Here is a 17,383-nt window from a genome sequence, read left to right on the forward strand (position 1 = left end):
TATATGGCAGCTATATCTAAATCTGAACCGATTTTTTCCAAAATCAATAGGGATCGTCTTTGAGCCGAAACAGAACCCTATACCAAATTTTAGGACAATCGGACTAAAACTGCGAGCTGTACTTTGCACACAAAAATACATCAACAGACAGACAGACAGACGGACATCGCTAAATCGACTCAGAATTTAATTCTAAGCCGATCCGTATACTAAAAGGTTGGTCTATGATTACTCCTTCTTGGCGTTACATACAAATGTACAAACTTATTATACCCTGTACCACAGTAGTGGTGAAGGGTATAAAAATTTGGATAAAAGTGTCTATAAAATGGAAATTTGAAAATTCTATATTTTTTTTCTTTCCAATAAAAGAAAGGAAACTTTGACATAATTTCCAATAGAAATCAATTTTTGAGAAAATTTCCTACACTCGAAAATCAAAAGGACACTAAAGGACTATTTGTAGTCCATGGATATTATAGTGTTTTAGTTAAAATTAACCCAATATGAGAAAGTTCCCTTCACTTTAATAATCTTTGGTTTATTTTAGTTACATGAACTAAAAATAGAAACAAAAATTATATATAAATAAATTTCGCACAATGTAGTTCAGAATCTTCTAAAATTTGTAAATATTATTAGACATGTGTCCGTTTTGAACTTCGCATGTTGCTAATGACATTTTTACAAATTCTAACTAAACTTTTTTTTTTCAAAATACACGCAAAGAAAAAAGAATTATTTATTGCTGTGTTTCTTAACAAGAGAAAAAAATGAATTATGTGTAATACATTTTCTGAAATTTGTCCCAAAATATTTACTTATTTTTAGCATATCGGCTTTTGTAGTTGTAGTTTAGACAAAAAAAAAAAAATTCATAAGAAGCTACATTTTCTCTCCGGGGGGTTCTTTTTTAAGTATATAGATATGAAATGTCGAGAAAGTTTCCTGCAGAAATAAAATTTGTGACAAAAATTTTTATAGAAATAAAATTATTGAGCTATTCTTCGCTCTTTTATCGGCCAAGCTGGCAAAAGATTTTTATTTTAAAATCTAATTTTGTCCGAATTTATAAGAATACGAAATGCTATATAAATACTTACATTCTTGCTTAAAAGTAAAATATTCCGTTAAATGCCGGCATTCATGATTACCGCGCAATAAGAAAAGCGTATCTGGGTAGCAAATTTTCAATGACCACAAATACAAGACGCACTACATTATAGACAATGAAGAAAAGGCAAAACAAAATTACTAGAAATCATGCCAAAGAATTTTAATTTATACGTACCTCAATACTAAAATAGCCTCGATCAACATAATCACCTAAAAACAAATATCTCGTTGAAGCTGGTGGGCCACCGACTTCGAACAATTTGACCAAATCGAAAAATTGTCCATGAATATCACCACAAACAGTTATGGGGGCTTCAACATCGATCATGTTTTTTTCTCCTCGCAGTATGGCTGCACCTTCTGTGATAATCCGTAGGGCTGGTTCTTCTTCAATACGTCCCTCAATTAGGAAATGTTGTCGCAAAGCATCATAGTTTGGTTTATTTGTCTTTGGATCGAAAACCTCATCCATTGTCAGTTTGTGAGAAGGTGGTAGTGGCACCTCTATTTGGAATGTAATAAATAAATTTGAAAAATAAATGAGATAAAATGAACACAAACGGCTTCCTAATAAATACACAAACAGTTGAGATGATGACAGGTGGCAGTAAATAGAATCAAAATTTATTATGGATCTGTTTAATGTGAATGATGTCTGTTTTACAATTTGGACCTAATTAATGGGTTTTTATCGACAAATGGTTGAATGATGTTATGTGGGATAACATCCATCTTATTTTAGAAATAAATTCGAATGGAGAAAATACAAATTTATTGGTATCGACAAAGAATTCTTAGAAGTAATTTTCAATTTTGCCAAAGAAAATTATGCCGAAAGGTGGGACGATTTCTTCCAGGGATATTGTTTAAGTAATTTTCTTAAACATAAAAAATCACCACTGAATTGTTTGTATTGTGGTTAAGATCATAAATGAAGTAATTCGTACAATATTTTTTCTAGACTTGTAAAGGATGATTTTTAGCTTTTCTTTTTTTGCAACACTGCACTAAGAAAAAAGCATGCCCGGTTCCAAAGATTTTGTCCTTACTTTAAAAATGTTGGTATTGATTCCGAGCCAAAGAAGCGGAGAATACAAGTAAGGATACTTTTAAGACAAAATTCTCTTTTAAATTTGGGTTTTGTGTACATGCTTCTAGGAAGCATATTTTAATTTTTCGCATTTTCAGCTTTTTTTCTTCATATGCTATCAAAGTCCTTTAAAAACGAGTTAACGACAACTTTATTTTCCAAATTAAGACTCGACTTCCAGTAGAAATTATGCTATGTTTCAAGTAAAAAACGTCTTTAAAATAAAGTGTTGAAAAACATGTCCTATATTTGAACGATTTATTGCTTCGTAGTCAAGATGCAAAAAGACAACAAATTTAAAGACAATTTCATTAAATCTGAAGAATTTTTCTGAATTATTAAAGTCAAGTTGACCTTAGCCCAAACATTTTTTCTTTCATGTTATGATACCCATTTCTAAGTGAAATCACTTAATTATAAGGCCAATACGACTTCATTGAAAAGTTTATCGACTTTTGGACAAGGGAAAAAACTTTGTATTAGAGAAATGTTTCTTCTGTGCTAAGCAAAATTTAAATTCGTATTTTAAAGACATGAAATCTTTGACCTCATGACAATATTTTCTTCAGTGTGGTTTAAACAACTGACGTACGTTTCGTGTTTTGTTTCACTGTCAAACATCTTAAGTTTGGTCTATAATTTAACCATGAAACGAACCACCCTCGCAAATTATTTAATTTTATTATTAGAATGAGATTTCGCTTTTTGCTTTTTTTTATCGAAATATTGGGCGATGAAACTATTTTTGGCTCAATGGATAAGTAAAAAAGTAGAATTTTTTTGAAAAAGTTACAAATTCATCAAGAAAAAGTCACCATTTGGTTCGGTTTATTGACTGGTGGCATAATTGGACCGTAATTCTTCAAAGGTGATATGAATCGTAACGTAACTTTAAATGGGTCCAAAGATAAGTTTAAAATCGTCCCATGCTTCTAGGAAGCAAATTTTAATTTTTCGCTTTTTCAGCTAACTTGCTTCATATATTATCAAAGTCCTTTAAAGACGAGTAACGACAACTTTATTTTCCAAATTAAGGCTCGACTTCCAGTACAAATTATGCTATGTTTCAAGGAAAAAAATCTTTAAAATAAATAATTGAAAAACGTGTCCTATATTTGAAGGATTTTTTGCTTTGTACTCAAGATGCAAAAAGACAACAAATTTAAAGCCAAATTTAAAACTTCTTAATACCGTCTTCTAAATTGTAAGTTAGTCCATAGGGGTATATATTAAACAAAACGAAAAAGGCCGATTAAATACGCGTATGATTCAGTTTGACAAAATTTTCTATAGAAATAACATTTTGACAAAATTTTCTATAGAAATAAAATTTTAACAAAATTTTCTATAAAGGGTGATACGGTCAAAATTTGGTCAATATAAACTTGACGTATTTCTATCAATTTTGCATCTAAAAACACCCCTCATTTTGAAGGTGTGTGTGTGTAGAATGTTGATCCATTTTGATTTTGGAATTCACTCTTCAGTTGTCAAAATGCCGTCCAAGCAAGAAGAGCAGCGTATCAAAATTTTGCTCGCGCATCGCGAAAATCCGAGCTAATCGCACGCAAAGCTGGCAAAATCGCTAAAAGTTGCCAAATCAACCGTTACAAATGTAATTAAAGTGTTTGGGGAATGTTTGTCGACAGCCAGGAAGTCTGAATCGGGGGGAAATCGAAAACCGGAAGCCGCTGAGACGACAAAGAGAGTTGCCGGTAGTTTCAAGCGAAACCCTAACCTCTCTCTCCGAGATGCCGCAAATAAGCTGGGTGTATCGTCTACGACCGTGCATCGAGCCAAAAAACGAGCCGGACTATCGTCGTACAAGAAGGTAGTGACTCCAAATCGCGATGATAAACAAAATACGACGGTCAAAGCGCGACCCCGGAGGCTGTACACGACGGTGCTGACTGCGTGGTAATGGACGACGAAACCTACGTCAAAGCCGACTACAAGCAGCTTCCGGGACAGGAGTTTTATACGGCAAAAGGAAGGGGAAAGGTAGCAGATATTTTCAAGCACATAAAACTGTCAAAGTTCGCAAAAAAATATCTGGTTTGGCAAGCCATCTGTACCTGTGGCTTGAAAAGCAGCATTTTCATAGCTTCCGGGACTGTCAACCAAGAAATTTACGTGAAAGAGTGTTTGAATAAACGTCTGCTGCCTTTCCTGAATAAACAGGGTTGTTCTGTACTGTTTTGGCCGGATTTGGCATTTTGCCATTACGGTAAAAAGGCCATGGAGTGGTACGCCGCCAACAAAGTGCAGGTGGTTCCCAAGGACAAGAACCCTCCCAACACGCCAGAGCTCCGCCCAATTGAGAAATACTGGGCTATTGTCAAGCGGAACCTAAAGAAGACCAAAAAACTGCTAAAGACGAGCAGCAGTTCAAGGCAAACTGGCTTTCTGCGGTGAAGAAGGTGGACAAGGTGGCTGTACAAAATCTGATGGCAGGTGTCAAGCGTGAGGCCCGGCAATTCGGATTTGGAAAAGCGAAAGGCTAACTGAATATTTTTCCTGAATTTTATACTGATTGAACTTGAAAAAGAAATTTAATTTGATTTTTTAAATAAACGATTTCACCGATTTACACGCGTTTTCCCTTGACCAAATTTTGACCGTATCACCCTTTATAAATAAAATTTTGACAAAATTTTCCACAGAAATAAAATTTTGACAAAATTTTCCACAGAAATAAAATTTTGACAAAATTTTCCACAGAAATAAAATTTTTGACAAAATTTTCCACAGAAATAAAATTTTGACAAAATTTTCTATAGAAATAAAATTTGGTAGATATTTTTGGCAATATGGACCAATTTTTGTTTGATTGGCCATCGGCAATATATAACTATAGACCGATATGGACCAATTTTTGCACGGAAGTTAGGGGCCTTATACTAGAGCACTGTATCAAATTTCAATCGAATCGGATGAATTTTGCTCTTGTAAGAGGCTCCGGAGTTAAAATCTGGGGATCGGTTTATATGGGGTCTATATATAATTATGGACCGATATGGACCAATTTTTATATGGTTGTTAGAGACCATATACTAACAGCACGCACCAAATTTCAACCGGATCGGATGAATTTTGCTGCTCCAAGGGGCTTTGGAGGTCCAATCTGGGGATCATAATAAGGGACCGATACGGACCAATTGTTGCATGGTTATTAGAGACCATATGCTTACACCACGTACCGAATTTCAACCGATTCGGATGAATTTTGCTCTTCCAGGAGGCTCCGGAGGTCAAATCTGGCAGTTGATGACAATTGTCATCAACAGTTTGTTTAATCGGCTCGAGGGCGAGGACTTTATTTTACAGAAAAATAATTTAGTTGGGCACCGTATAGCAATGGTTAGTACGTCCGCCTTGCATACCAAAGGTCGTGGGTTCGACTCCTGCTTCGACCGAACACCACAGCTGTTTTTTGTTTGTATACCCTCCACCATAGGATGGGGGTATATCAACTTTGTCATTCCGTTTGTAACACATCGAAATATTGCTCTAAGACCCCATAAAGTATATATATTCTGGGTCGTGGTGAAATTCTGAGTCGATTTAAGCATGTCTGATCCCCAGATTGGACCTCCAAAGCCCCTTGGAGCAGCAAAATTCATCCGATCCGGTTGAAATTTGGTGCGTGCTGTCAGTATATGGTCTCTAACAACCATATAAAAATTGGTCCATATCGGTCCATAATTATATATAGCCCCCATATAAACCGATAGCCAGATTTGACCTCCGGAGCCTCCTGGAAGAGCAAAATTCATCCGAATCGGTTGAAATTCGGTACGTGGTGTATGTAGCCCAGTGGATAGTTTGTGGGCTTACAAATTGCATGGTCCGCGGTTTCGCCCTCCGGGCGAAAGGTAAAATTTTAAAAATCATAAAATCGAATAATTTCTTCTACATTGTTTATATTACAGAAAAAGGCGCTAAGAACTAAAAAACCTCGAGGAAGAGAGGAAGATGTGAGAGAAAATGCAAAAGATTGTTTTTTTGTGTTAGACTTTATTTTTCCTGGAAATGAATAAACGTTTATCACAAAAAGTATATACTTTTCTTCCAAATAAACTTCGTTACAGCGAAAAGCAAACGAGAAACGATTTTTGTTTGTCTAAAATTTCTTTTGGGAGGAAAGAATTATTTTTTGCGTGTATGACAATAAATTTTTGACACAAGTTTTCGAAGTTTGGGTATCTCTCTTAAAGTCCTATGTCTTTGAACTAAGGCAAATTTCCCTTAAAGTGAAGACACCAATTTTTGATTTTAAAAAATCTTCCTTAAATCAACTGATGTGTCTTTAGATTTAAGATATAAACGATTTATATATAAGCCAAAATAAATTTAGAACATACTTTTTAGTTTGAAGTATCCGTTATATTTTAGATTTTTAAACTGACAGTTTTTGTATGTGAATAGCTTTATAAATATACCAGGTAAAGAGAATGAAAATTTGATAAAAAATTTGATAATTTGATAAAATTAGGATACAGATCTATCCTAACTTTAATTTGATTGATCCTAGATATAAAGCCAGATAGGTCGTTAATAAATGAGTTTATTTTAAAGATTACGCAACCTAAATTTTAGGATGCGAAATTTACAAAATATTAAGGACACATTTCTTTAATATAATGAAATTTTAATTAAAATAAAGTTTATAATCTTTGCTTCAAAGAATTTTTTCATTAAATTTAGGACACAAATTTTGTCAATGTGCGACCCTCCGTTAAAGTCGCATTTTTTGAATTTTTTTAAAGAAATTTTCCTTAGATTAACTGAAATATTGAATCTTCAGATTTAAGATAAAAAAGCTTCAAATATAGGCAAAGACTTATTTTGAGGATTTAGTATCTTTTGGTTTTTTTGGAATTAAGAAAACATTTTTACTTTGAGGTATCCGGTATAATTTGGATTTTTAAACTGGTATTTGTTTGTACGTTAATAGCTTTATTAATATACCGCGAAAATAAAATAAAAATTCGATAAATGAGATCTGAATCCTAATTTTAATTTTATTGGTCCTAGATTTAAGGCCAGATAGGTCGCTAAAAATTTATTATATTTATTTTATTATATATATATTTATTATATTTATTTTAAAGAAGCCGTATCTGTGGCTCGGAATCAATACCAAAAACCTTAAGAGAAGGTCAAAATCTTTGGATCCAAGTAAACTTTGAGTGTAGGAGTCGCAAGTAATTTACTCAAAATGTATACGGCATATGTTTTATGTCGAGGGGGTGATTATGGATATAATTTTTCTTGCACACTGAAGAAAAGCTTATCCGATTCTTTCAAATGGAGACTTGACTTCAAGTAAAAACTATTCTATGTTTTAAAATTGTCTATAAAATAAAGTGTTGAAAGACATTGCCTATTTTTGAATGCTTTTTTACATTGCAAAAATGTCAAGGTACAAAATGTCAACAAATTTAAGGAAAACTTAATTAATTTTGAAGAATTTTTCAAAATTACTACAGCCAAGACGACCTTAGTCAAACAAAATTTTCTTTCATGTAAATATACCCATTTGTAAGTTGAATCACTTAACTCTAAGTAAAAAACGACTTGATTGAAAAGTTGATCAACTTTTGGACAAGGAAAAACTTTATATCAGAGAAATGCGCCTTCTATGCTAAGCAAAATTCACATTCGGCCAGGCCGAATCTTATGTACCCTCCACCATGGATTGCATAGAAACTTGTACTAAAGACTGTCATCCACAATCGAATTATTTGGGTTGCGGTAACACTTGCCGACGGCAAGGTATCTTAAAACTTCTTAACACCGTCTTCTCAATTGTAAATTAATCCACACTGAAAAAAAAAGCATACTCGGTTCCAAAGATTTTGTCTTTACTTTAAAAAATTTGGTATTGATTCCGAGCCAAAGAAGCGGAGAATACAAGTAAGGATACTTTTAAGACACAATTCTCTTTTAAATTTAGGTTTTGTGTACTTGCTTCTAGGAAGCAAATTTTAATTTTTCGCTTTCTCAGCTTTTTTTCTTCATATGCTATAGAAGTCCTTTAAAAACGAGTTAACGGCAACTTTATTTTCCAAATTAGGACTCGACTTTCAGTAGAAATTATGCTATGTTTGAAGTAAAAAACTTCTTTAAAATAAAGTTTTGAAAAACATGTCCTACATTTGAACGATTTTTTTCTTTGTAGTCTAGATGCAAAAATACAACAAATTTAAAGACAATTTCATTAAATTTAAAGAATTTTTCTGAATTATTAAAGTAAAGTTGACCTTAGCCTATACATTTTTTCTTTCATGTTAAGATACCCATTTTTAAGTCAAATCACTTAATTATAAGGACAATACGACTTCATTGAAAAGTTTATCGACTTTTGGACAAGGAAAATAACTTCATTTTAGAGAAATGCGTCTTCTATGCTAAGCAAAATTTGTATTCGTATTTTAAAGACATGAAATCTTTGACCTCACGACAAAATAAAATGTTGACAAAATTTTCAATAGAAATAAAATTTTGACAAAATTTTCTATAGAAATAAAATTTTGACAAATTTTTCTATAAAACTAAAATTTTCTATAGCACCCATCCTATGGTGGAGGAAGAAAAATTTTGGTTAATTTTTAAAAATTTAGAGTATTACAAACGCTAACATCACGCCGATGTCACAAAATAACTAAATATTTTTCGCCAAATTCAAGAAAATTTATTAGACATAATTATTTTTTTCACTTATTAAATAAAATTTTGTAGTCTGAAGGAAACAGTTGGAGTTCAAAATTGCAAGAATGTCTTTAGTGTGATACGAAGTTTGTATTAAAAATTTACAAATTTATTGAAATAATGAACTATTTTGTGAGAAGTACGATTTAGTATATCTCTATGCCTCATTTGTGTATAATTTCTTCCCGTTCTTTAGATCATTTAACTAACATACGCAAAAAATTATTAGATTAACCCTTATCCTATACTAGTGGGTCAAAATTGCCCGAACTAATTTATATGAGTATATTTTTTTGTATCATTATTTTCGACTTAAAACTTGTTAACTTTTATTTTTATACCCTGCGCCACACTGTGGAACAGGGTATTATAAGTTAGTGCATATGTTTGCAACACCCAGAAGGAGACGAGATAGAGTCATAGTGTCTTTGGCAAAAATGCTCAGTGTGGGCTCCTGAGTCGATATAGCCATGTCCGTCCGTCCGTCTGTCTGTGAACACATTTTTATGATCAAAGTCTAGGTCGCAGTTTTAGTCCAATCAACTTCAAATTTGGCACAAGTTTCTGCTTTGGGTCAGAATAGAACCCTATTGATTTTGGATGAAATCGGTTCAGATTTAGATATAGCTCCCATATATATCTTTCGCCCGATAAGATCTTATATTGGCCCAGAAGCCAGAGTTTTACCCTGATATGCTTGAAATTTTGCACAAGGAGAACTATTAGTATCATAGTAAAGTGTGCCAAATTTTATTGAAATCGATTCAGATTTAGATATAGCTCCCATATATATCTTTCGCCCGATATGGACTTATATGGTCCCAGAAGCCAGAGTTTTACCCTAATTTGCTTGAAATTTCGCACTAGGAGTACAGTTAGTAGTGTAGTCAAGTGTGCCAAATTTTATTGAAATCGGTTCAGATTTAGATAGCTACTATATATATCGTTCGCCCGATTTACACTCATATGACCACAGTGGCCAATTTTTTTACTCCGATTTACTTAAAATTTTGTACAGGAATTAGAATTAACATTCCAACTGTCTACTAAATTTGGTTGAAATCGGTTCAGATTTAGATATAGCTCCCATATATAACTTTCGCCCGATTTACACTCATATGACCACAGAGGCCAATTTTTTACTCCGATTTAGTTGAAATTTTGCACAGGGAGTAGAATTAGCATTGTACACGCTCACAAAAAATCGCTTCTGTAACATATACTCCCAAACATATTTTGCTTCAAGCATATACATTTTTGGGTATTGCCCAAACATTTATATGTTTGATCTCTTCCCATATATAATATGTTTGAAAGCATATTGGTCTAAACAATATATGTTTGGGTAGTCTAAGTTCCAAACATTTTGTATTTTTGCATCCAAATTCAATAATGTTGTCTTCCAAAAAACAATATGTGTATTATGTGAATTCTCCCAAACAATATTGTGCTCAAAATTTTATTTATTTATTTATATATTTACAATCATAATGAATTGTGAAAATAAACAGGTAATATAGGTGCTAACAACATAGGTTTTCGACCTGAATGATCAAAATTTTGTTTCTGCCCAATTGTATATTCCCCCACATCTTTCTCACTTCCACGAGATTTTTTAGTTCTTAGCACCTTTTTCTGTAATACAAACATTGTAGAAGAAATTATTCAATTGTATGATTTTTTTTTATTTTAATTTTACCTTTTGCCGGACGGGGATTCGAACAGCGGACCACACAGTTTGTAAGGATCAAAGAAGTAGCTGATCAATTACCCAAGGAAAAATAAAATGTTAATTTTGTAATAACAAGCAACAACCACCAACTTAATTCAATATCGCTCCCTGTTAAATAGCGCTCCAAGCTACTAAACACATATATGTTTATAGGCTATTTCTAAATTAATATATGTTTACATCCAAGCATATTATATTTACAAACATTTTATGTCCCAAACATAATATGTTCTAACATATTAACATATATGTCCCAAACATGTTATGCTAGTTTATGAACATTATATGCTTGCACTCAAAAATATTGTGTTTAAAAATATGTGTTCCAAACATATAATGTTTATAGCCAAACATATGAAAAACGGTCTTTTTCATCCGTGTAGCTATGCGTGCCAAATTTGGTTGAATTTAGATATAGCACCCATATATATGTTTTTCTGATTTCGACAAAAATGGTCAAAATACCAACATTTTCCTTGTTAAATTGCCACTGCTTTGTCGAAAAGTTGTAAAAATTACTCTAATTTTCCTACACTTCTAATACATATATATCGAGCGATAAATCATAAATAAACTTTTGCGAAGTTTCCTTAAAATTGCTTCAGATTTAAATGTTTCCCATATTGTTTTTTACTAACATTGTGTTTCACCCTAGTGCATTAGCCGACTTAAATTTTGAGTCTATAGATTTTGTAGAAATCTATCAAATTCTGTCCAGATCGAGTGATATTTAAATGTATGTATTTGGGACAAACCTTTATATATAGCCCCAACACATTTGACGGATGTGATATGGTATCGAAAATTTAGATCTACAAAGTGGTGCAGGGTATAATATAGTCGGCCCCGCCCGACTTTAGACTTTCCTAGAATTTTATTCAAAGCACTAGTTGAGTTTAAAGCTCTGTTTAGCTGAGTCCTATAAAAAAAGTTCCGCATTCTGTATAAGTGGGTCAAAATTATAAAATTATATTGGACAAATTTGATCCACTAATACAATATGCGGTATTTTTTTTAAGTACAGGATAAGGGTTAAGGGAAACCTTCTCCAAACATTATAAATCCATGATCTAAAATAAAGTTAAATTGGCATTAGTAAAATAGATGCTTCACTTTTTTTAGTGTTGTCAATTATGTTTTACGTATAGAAGGAATTCTTAAATCAATTCCGGGAAGTAAAACTACCGTAATGCATTTAAATAAATTTTGGCATCATTTGCTAAAAATTTATGTCTGTTTGAGTTGGGAATGTGTGATAGTATGGCAGAATAAGTATTTTACCAAGCAAAGTGTTTCGAAAATGATTGCGGTTACAAACTATTCTGTTCTATCCTAATGACAGATATCATTAGCAATATGAGTGCAGAAGATATGCACATCACATGATGAAGCCTATTATGTGCATACATTTTGGGAATACAAGCAGATGTTAATTATTTTACACTAGCTATGAACGTCATTTAACTAAAAAATAGAATTTGAATAAGGCAATCTAATAATATATGGGGGGTGATTTAAAAATTGTGGAGACAACTTAAGTGGGAAAATATTAATTTTATTTCTATAGAAAATATTGTCAAAATTTTATTTCTATAAAAAAATTTTGTCAAAATTTTATTTCTATAGAAAAATTTGTCAAAATTTTATTTCTATAGAAAATTTTGTCAAAATTTTATTTCTATAGAAAATTTTGTAAAATCTGTATTTAATCTGACTTTTTTGTTTAATATATACCCCGTATGGGCTAACTTACAATTTAGAAGACGGTGTTAAGAGTTTTTTGATACCTTGCCATCGAAAAGTGTTATCGCAACCCAAGTAATTCGATTGTGGATGACAGTCTTTAGTAGAATTTTCTACGCAATCCATGATGGAGGATACATAAGATTCGACCTGGCCGTATATACTTGTTTCCAATTGTCACAATGATAAATGGCATTGATCATGCAAATCGTCTCAAATTTTGAAATGACCCACATACAGAGTAACTGACATGATTTCAATTCAACCTATATTGTTTGGCGCTAGTTTTTTAATTAAACGACAAAAACAAATGTGTGTAAAAAACCAGGATTTCAAAATCCACTTTTGCTCGATTTGACCATATTCGACCATAAAAAGTATATTTCATTCTGGATCTGGGTTAAATTTTTACATAAGACTATCTAAAAGTATCTGTCTGCCCGTTTGTCTATTGTAATCACGCTAGCCCCCATATAAATATATCCCCCAATTTGATTTCTTGAGTATTTTTTTATTTAATTTAGCTGCAACCAGAGATGTGTTGAATATAGTTGATACTGGCCCATGTTTTGGCATAGCCCCCACATAGACCGATTTCCCCATATGCCCTCATAAACACAAAAATTTTAACCCGATTCGCTGTATTGTATAGAACACAAATAGATCTGCAATGTATGGCGTATCTCAGTCCATATTCTCGATTTAACTTCATAATGGTATGGGACCACATATAAATGTGTCATTTGCTGGGAGTACCAGTCCATATTCTGGTATAACTCCGATATAGCTCCATCTCCCAATTTGACTTATTGACAACATCAAAGTCTTAATTTTCACCGGATCTCGTTTATCAAATTTTCATTCTCCTTTCGCTGTATATTAATAAATCTACTCACGTACAAACAAATGCCAGTTTAAAAATCTAAATTATAATAGGTAAAAAATGATTTCTTAATTCCAAAAAAAAAAAAAACTTTAAACCAAAGATGCAAATCCTATATTTGAAGCGTATTTATTTTAAATCTAAAGATTCAAATATATCAGTCAATTTGATGACGATATCTTTCAATAAAAAATGTATATATTTAACTTAAGAAAGATTTGTCTTAGTTCAACGACATGTGACTCAAATTTACAAAATTTGTGTCCTATATATAATGAAAAAAAAAATTGAAGCTAAGATTAAAAACTTTATTTTAATTAAAATTCATTATTTTAAAGAAATTTGTCCTTAATATTTTGCGCATTCTAAAATTTAATTTGTGTATGTGTATATAAAATATTTAGATAATTACTACGGGACTAAAATTTTGGTAGATTATTTTTGGTTCGAGCGGCAAACATGATTATGAACCGATATGGACCAATTTTTGTGTTATTGGTGATCGGCTAAATAGGTATATAATTCAGTTTGACAAAATTTTCTATAGAAATAAAATTTTGAAAATGTTTTCTATAGAAATAAAATGAATTTTCTATAGAAATAAAATTTTGACAACATTTTCTATAGAAATAAAATTTTGGTAGATTATTTTTGACTCGGGCGGCAACCATGTTTATGAATCGATATGGACCAATTTTTTCATAGTTTTTAGAGACCATATACTAACACCACGTACTAAATTTCAACCGGATCGGATGAATTTTGCTCCTCCAAGAGGCTCCGGAGTTCAAATCTGGGGATCAGTTTACATGGGGGCATATAAAATTATGGGCCGATATGAACAAATTTTTTCCTGATTGTTTAAAACCATATTTCAACCGGATCGGATGAATTTTGCTCCTTCAAGATGCTCCGGAGGTCAATCTGGGGATCGGTTTATATGAGGGCCATATATAATTATGGACCTAAGTGGACCAATTCTTGCATGGTTGTTAGGGACAGTATACTAACACCACGTACCAAATTTCAACCGGAACGGATGAAATTTACTTCTTTTAGAAGCTCCGCAAGCCAAATCTGGGGATTGTTTTATATGGGGGCTATATATAGTTATGGACCGATATGGATCAATTTTTGCACGGTTGTTGGAGACCATATACTAACACCACGTACCAAATTTCAACCGGATCGAATGTAATTTGCTTCTCTAAGAGGCTCCGCAAGCCAAATCTGGTGGTTGGTTTTTATGGGGCTATAGGTAAAAGTGGTCCAATATGGCCAATTCGCAATAGCGTCCGACCTACATCAATAACAACTACTTGTGCGAAGTTTCAAGTCGATAGCTTGTTTCGTTCGGAAGATAGCGTAATTTCAATAGACGGACGGACGGACGGACATGCTTAGATCGACTCATAATTTCACCACGACCCAGAATCAGGGTTGGCCTGTCACAAACTGTGACATTTGCGACGGTATAATACGTATGTCGCAAAAGTCGTAAACCTACTGTAGAAAACCTAATTTTGAATAGAAGAAATCCTGAACATTTTTTAATTTAGTTTGACAGCATTCGCTGTGAGTTTCTGCAGAAATTTGTGGAAGTTTTCCCACGGTCAAGCCTATTATCTATTTTCGAAATTCCCGTTGGTGAGTGTGCAAAATACCTTGGGGTTGTATGTTATTGGGTTTGGGTTTGACAGCATTCGCTGTGAGTTTCTGCAGAATTTTGAGAAAGTTTTCCCACGGTCAAGCCTATTTTCTTAGGAGGTATCAAAATTCTCGTTGGTGAGTGTGCAAAATACGTTGGGGTTATATTGGACAGGAGACTGAACTTGAAGCTAAGAAAGGACGAGAAAATCCACGGTTACCCTGTACTCGTGCAAAAGGCAATAGGGAAAATGTGGGGATAAAAACCCCACATTTTCCCTATTGCCTAAAACCCCACATTTCCCTATCGCACATATCATCGTCTTGGATATCGTCGAATTTGCTGCCTAGCTGACGCGACTAAAGTATTTTGGGTTTGCGACTTTTGTTACTTTTTCTACATTTACGACACGTATGTGACGTTTACGACGTTAACAACTTTGCGACAGTCGCAAACCTAAAAAAGTTTGATACAGACCATCTCTGCCCAGAATATATATACTTTATGTGGTCTATGACCAATATTTCCATGTGTTACAAACCACCATCCTATGGTTATAAATTAATTAATTGATTAAAAACAATTGGCCTCTGAGACAGGTTGGTTTTGGCGCGAAAACCGAACATAGTACTAGCCTTTTGAAGGAAGATACTTTTCAATAAAAATGAAATAAAATGTGAAACGCAATAGCATGTACGAGAAAGAAAGAGAGCCAAAATACTGTTCACTCCATTGGCGTAGCTAGGGGGGTACTGGGGTGCTATTCCTCTCCTCAATTTTTTTTTAGTCTTCATACCTTAAATATTATCCGACGAGAACTGTCAAATTTCTAAATATGTTTCTGGGAAACGATATTTTAGACCAAAGAAGTTGTCATTTATTGTTAGAATTATTATTTGAAACCAAACAAAGTTCACTGCGGGGAAAGGGGTACCATAAACAATGATGTGTGTGCATGCAAATCAAGATGATCAATTTGTGAATGACTTCAAAACGATCATACAAAATAGTTCTGATACAACTTGTATGTATTTCTGGCTCAAAAATTATGAAAAATGGAAGAAAATCGTTGCTCTTATCAACTTCTATAATAACCTTCCGCTCATTTAAATTAGTTTTTTTTTTTTTAAAGAAAATAAACTTTTTGAATTAGTACTTTTCAAGTTATAATAGAATCTGTCAAAAATATATACATTTAATTTAATAGACCTTTTGTTTTAATGTATTTATTTATTAACTTTCTTTAGGAACGGACGAAAACTTTCTTTTTCTTCTTTTTGTTTATGTGTTAAAATTTTAATTCACCGTCGAAAACAGACGACGCACAGTGGGTCAAAATCGCAAAAATGGAGATTAATTAAACTACTTATCCGATTTAAAAAATTTTTCACTATTTCAATGCTACGTTATCACTGAGTGACATACGCTAGACATCTTTTGGAAAAGTGGGCGGTGCCACTCCCACTATTAAAAATAGCTCTAGCGGCCATAGTAATGGACTGATTGTCATGAAACTTTCCCAATATTGTACTGTTGATATGGTAATAGTCCTTGGGTATACTTGGTTATGATTGAGCGTGGCACCTCCCAATCATAACTACTGTTGGCCTGCTAATAGTCCTTGGCTATACTTGGTTATGATTGGGCGTGGCACCGCCCATTTAAACTTGGAACGGATATATCTCATGAACTATCTGAGGTATGAATATGAGATTTGGTATATATGTTGATCGTACAGTATGAAGTACATCCAAGGTGGAATAGGGCGGCGCCACGCCCCCTTTAAAAAAAGTTCTGGCTCAGTCGGATGTTTTTTGGGGAAAAAAATTAATACAATTTTCACTTAGTAATGAGTTTATTATACCCAGCACCATAGAATGGTGATGGGGGTATAATAAGTTTGTCATTCCGTGTATAACACATCGAAATATCGACTTCCGACTATATAAAGTATATATATTCTTGATCAGTGAGAAATTCTAAGACGATATAAGCATGTCCGTCTGTCTGTCTGTTGTAATCACGCTACAGCCTTCAATAATTGCGCTATCGTCCTGAAATTTGGCACAGATTCGTTTTTTGGTTGCAGGCAGGTCAAGTTCGAAGATGGGCTATATCGGTCAAAGTTTTGATATAGTCCCCATATAAACCGATTTCTCGATTTGGGGTATTGGGCTTATAGTTTTTGTCCAATTAGCCTGTCCAATTAGCCAAAAAAACTCATTTTTAAATTAATCTCAATTTTTTGCGATTTTGCCCCTCTGTGCGACGTTAGTCGAAATATTGAAAAAAATATATTTTATAATTAAAACTCGTAAAAGGATTTTTCTTAAGACATCAAGCCGAAATAAGAAATAATTAAACAAAACTATATAATTGTATTTTGCTTTTACTGATTCATTTTTGATTTTAGCAGCTAAGCTCGTATTACAAATATCTGGAAAATCGAAAGAATGT

At 33.0% G+C, this 17,383-nt stretch overlaps 1 protein-coding gene across 4 annotated transcripts in view; it reads right to left on the bottom strand.

The window, feature by feature from the left end:
- The window catches only part of CanA1 (Calcineurin A1), a 53,735-nt gene that overhangs the window by 24,929 nt on the left and 11,423 nt on the right, over positions 1-17,383 (bottom strand). For all 4 annotated transcript variants that reach the window (XM_075292050.1, XM_075292047.1, XM_075292049.1 and 1 more), the window contains exons 3-4: positions 1,292-1,620; positions 1,104-1,215 (exon numbers count right to left, since the gene is read on the bottom strand). In XM_075292050.1, the coding sequence (XP_075148165.1) occupies positions 1,104-1,215; positions 1,292-1,620 (441 nt within the window). The remainder of the gene's footprint in view (positions 1-1,103; positions 1,216-1,291; positions 1,621-17,383) is intronic.

This window comes from Haematobia irritans, chromosome 1 (assembly GCF_050003625.1).
Source record: "Haematobia irritans isolate KBUSLIRL chromosome 1, ASM5000362v1, whole genome shotgun sequence".
NCBI classification, from domain to species: Eukaryota; Metazoa; Arthropoda; class Insecta; order Diptera; family Muscidae; genus Haematobia; species Haematobia irritans.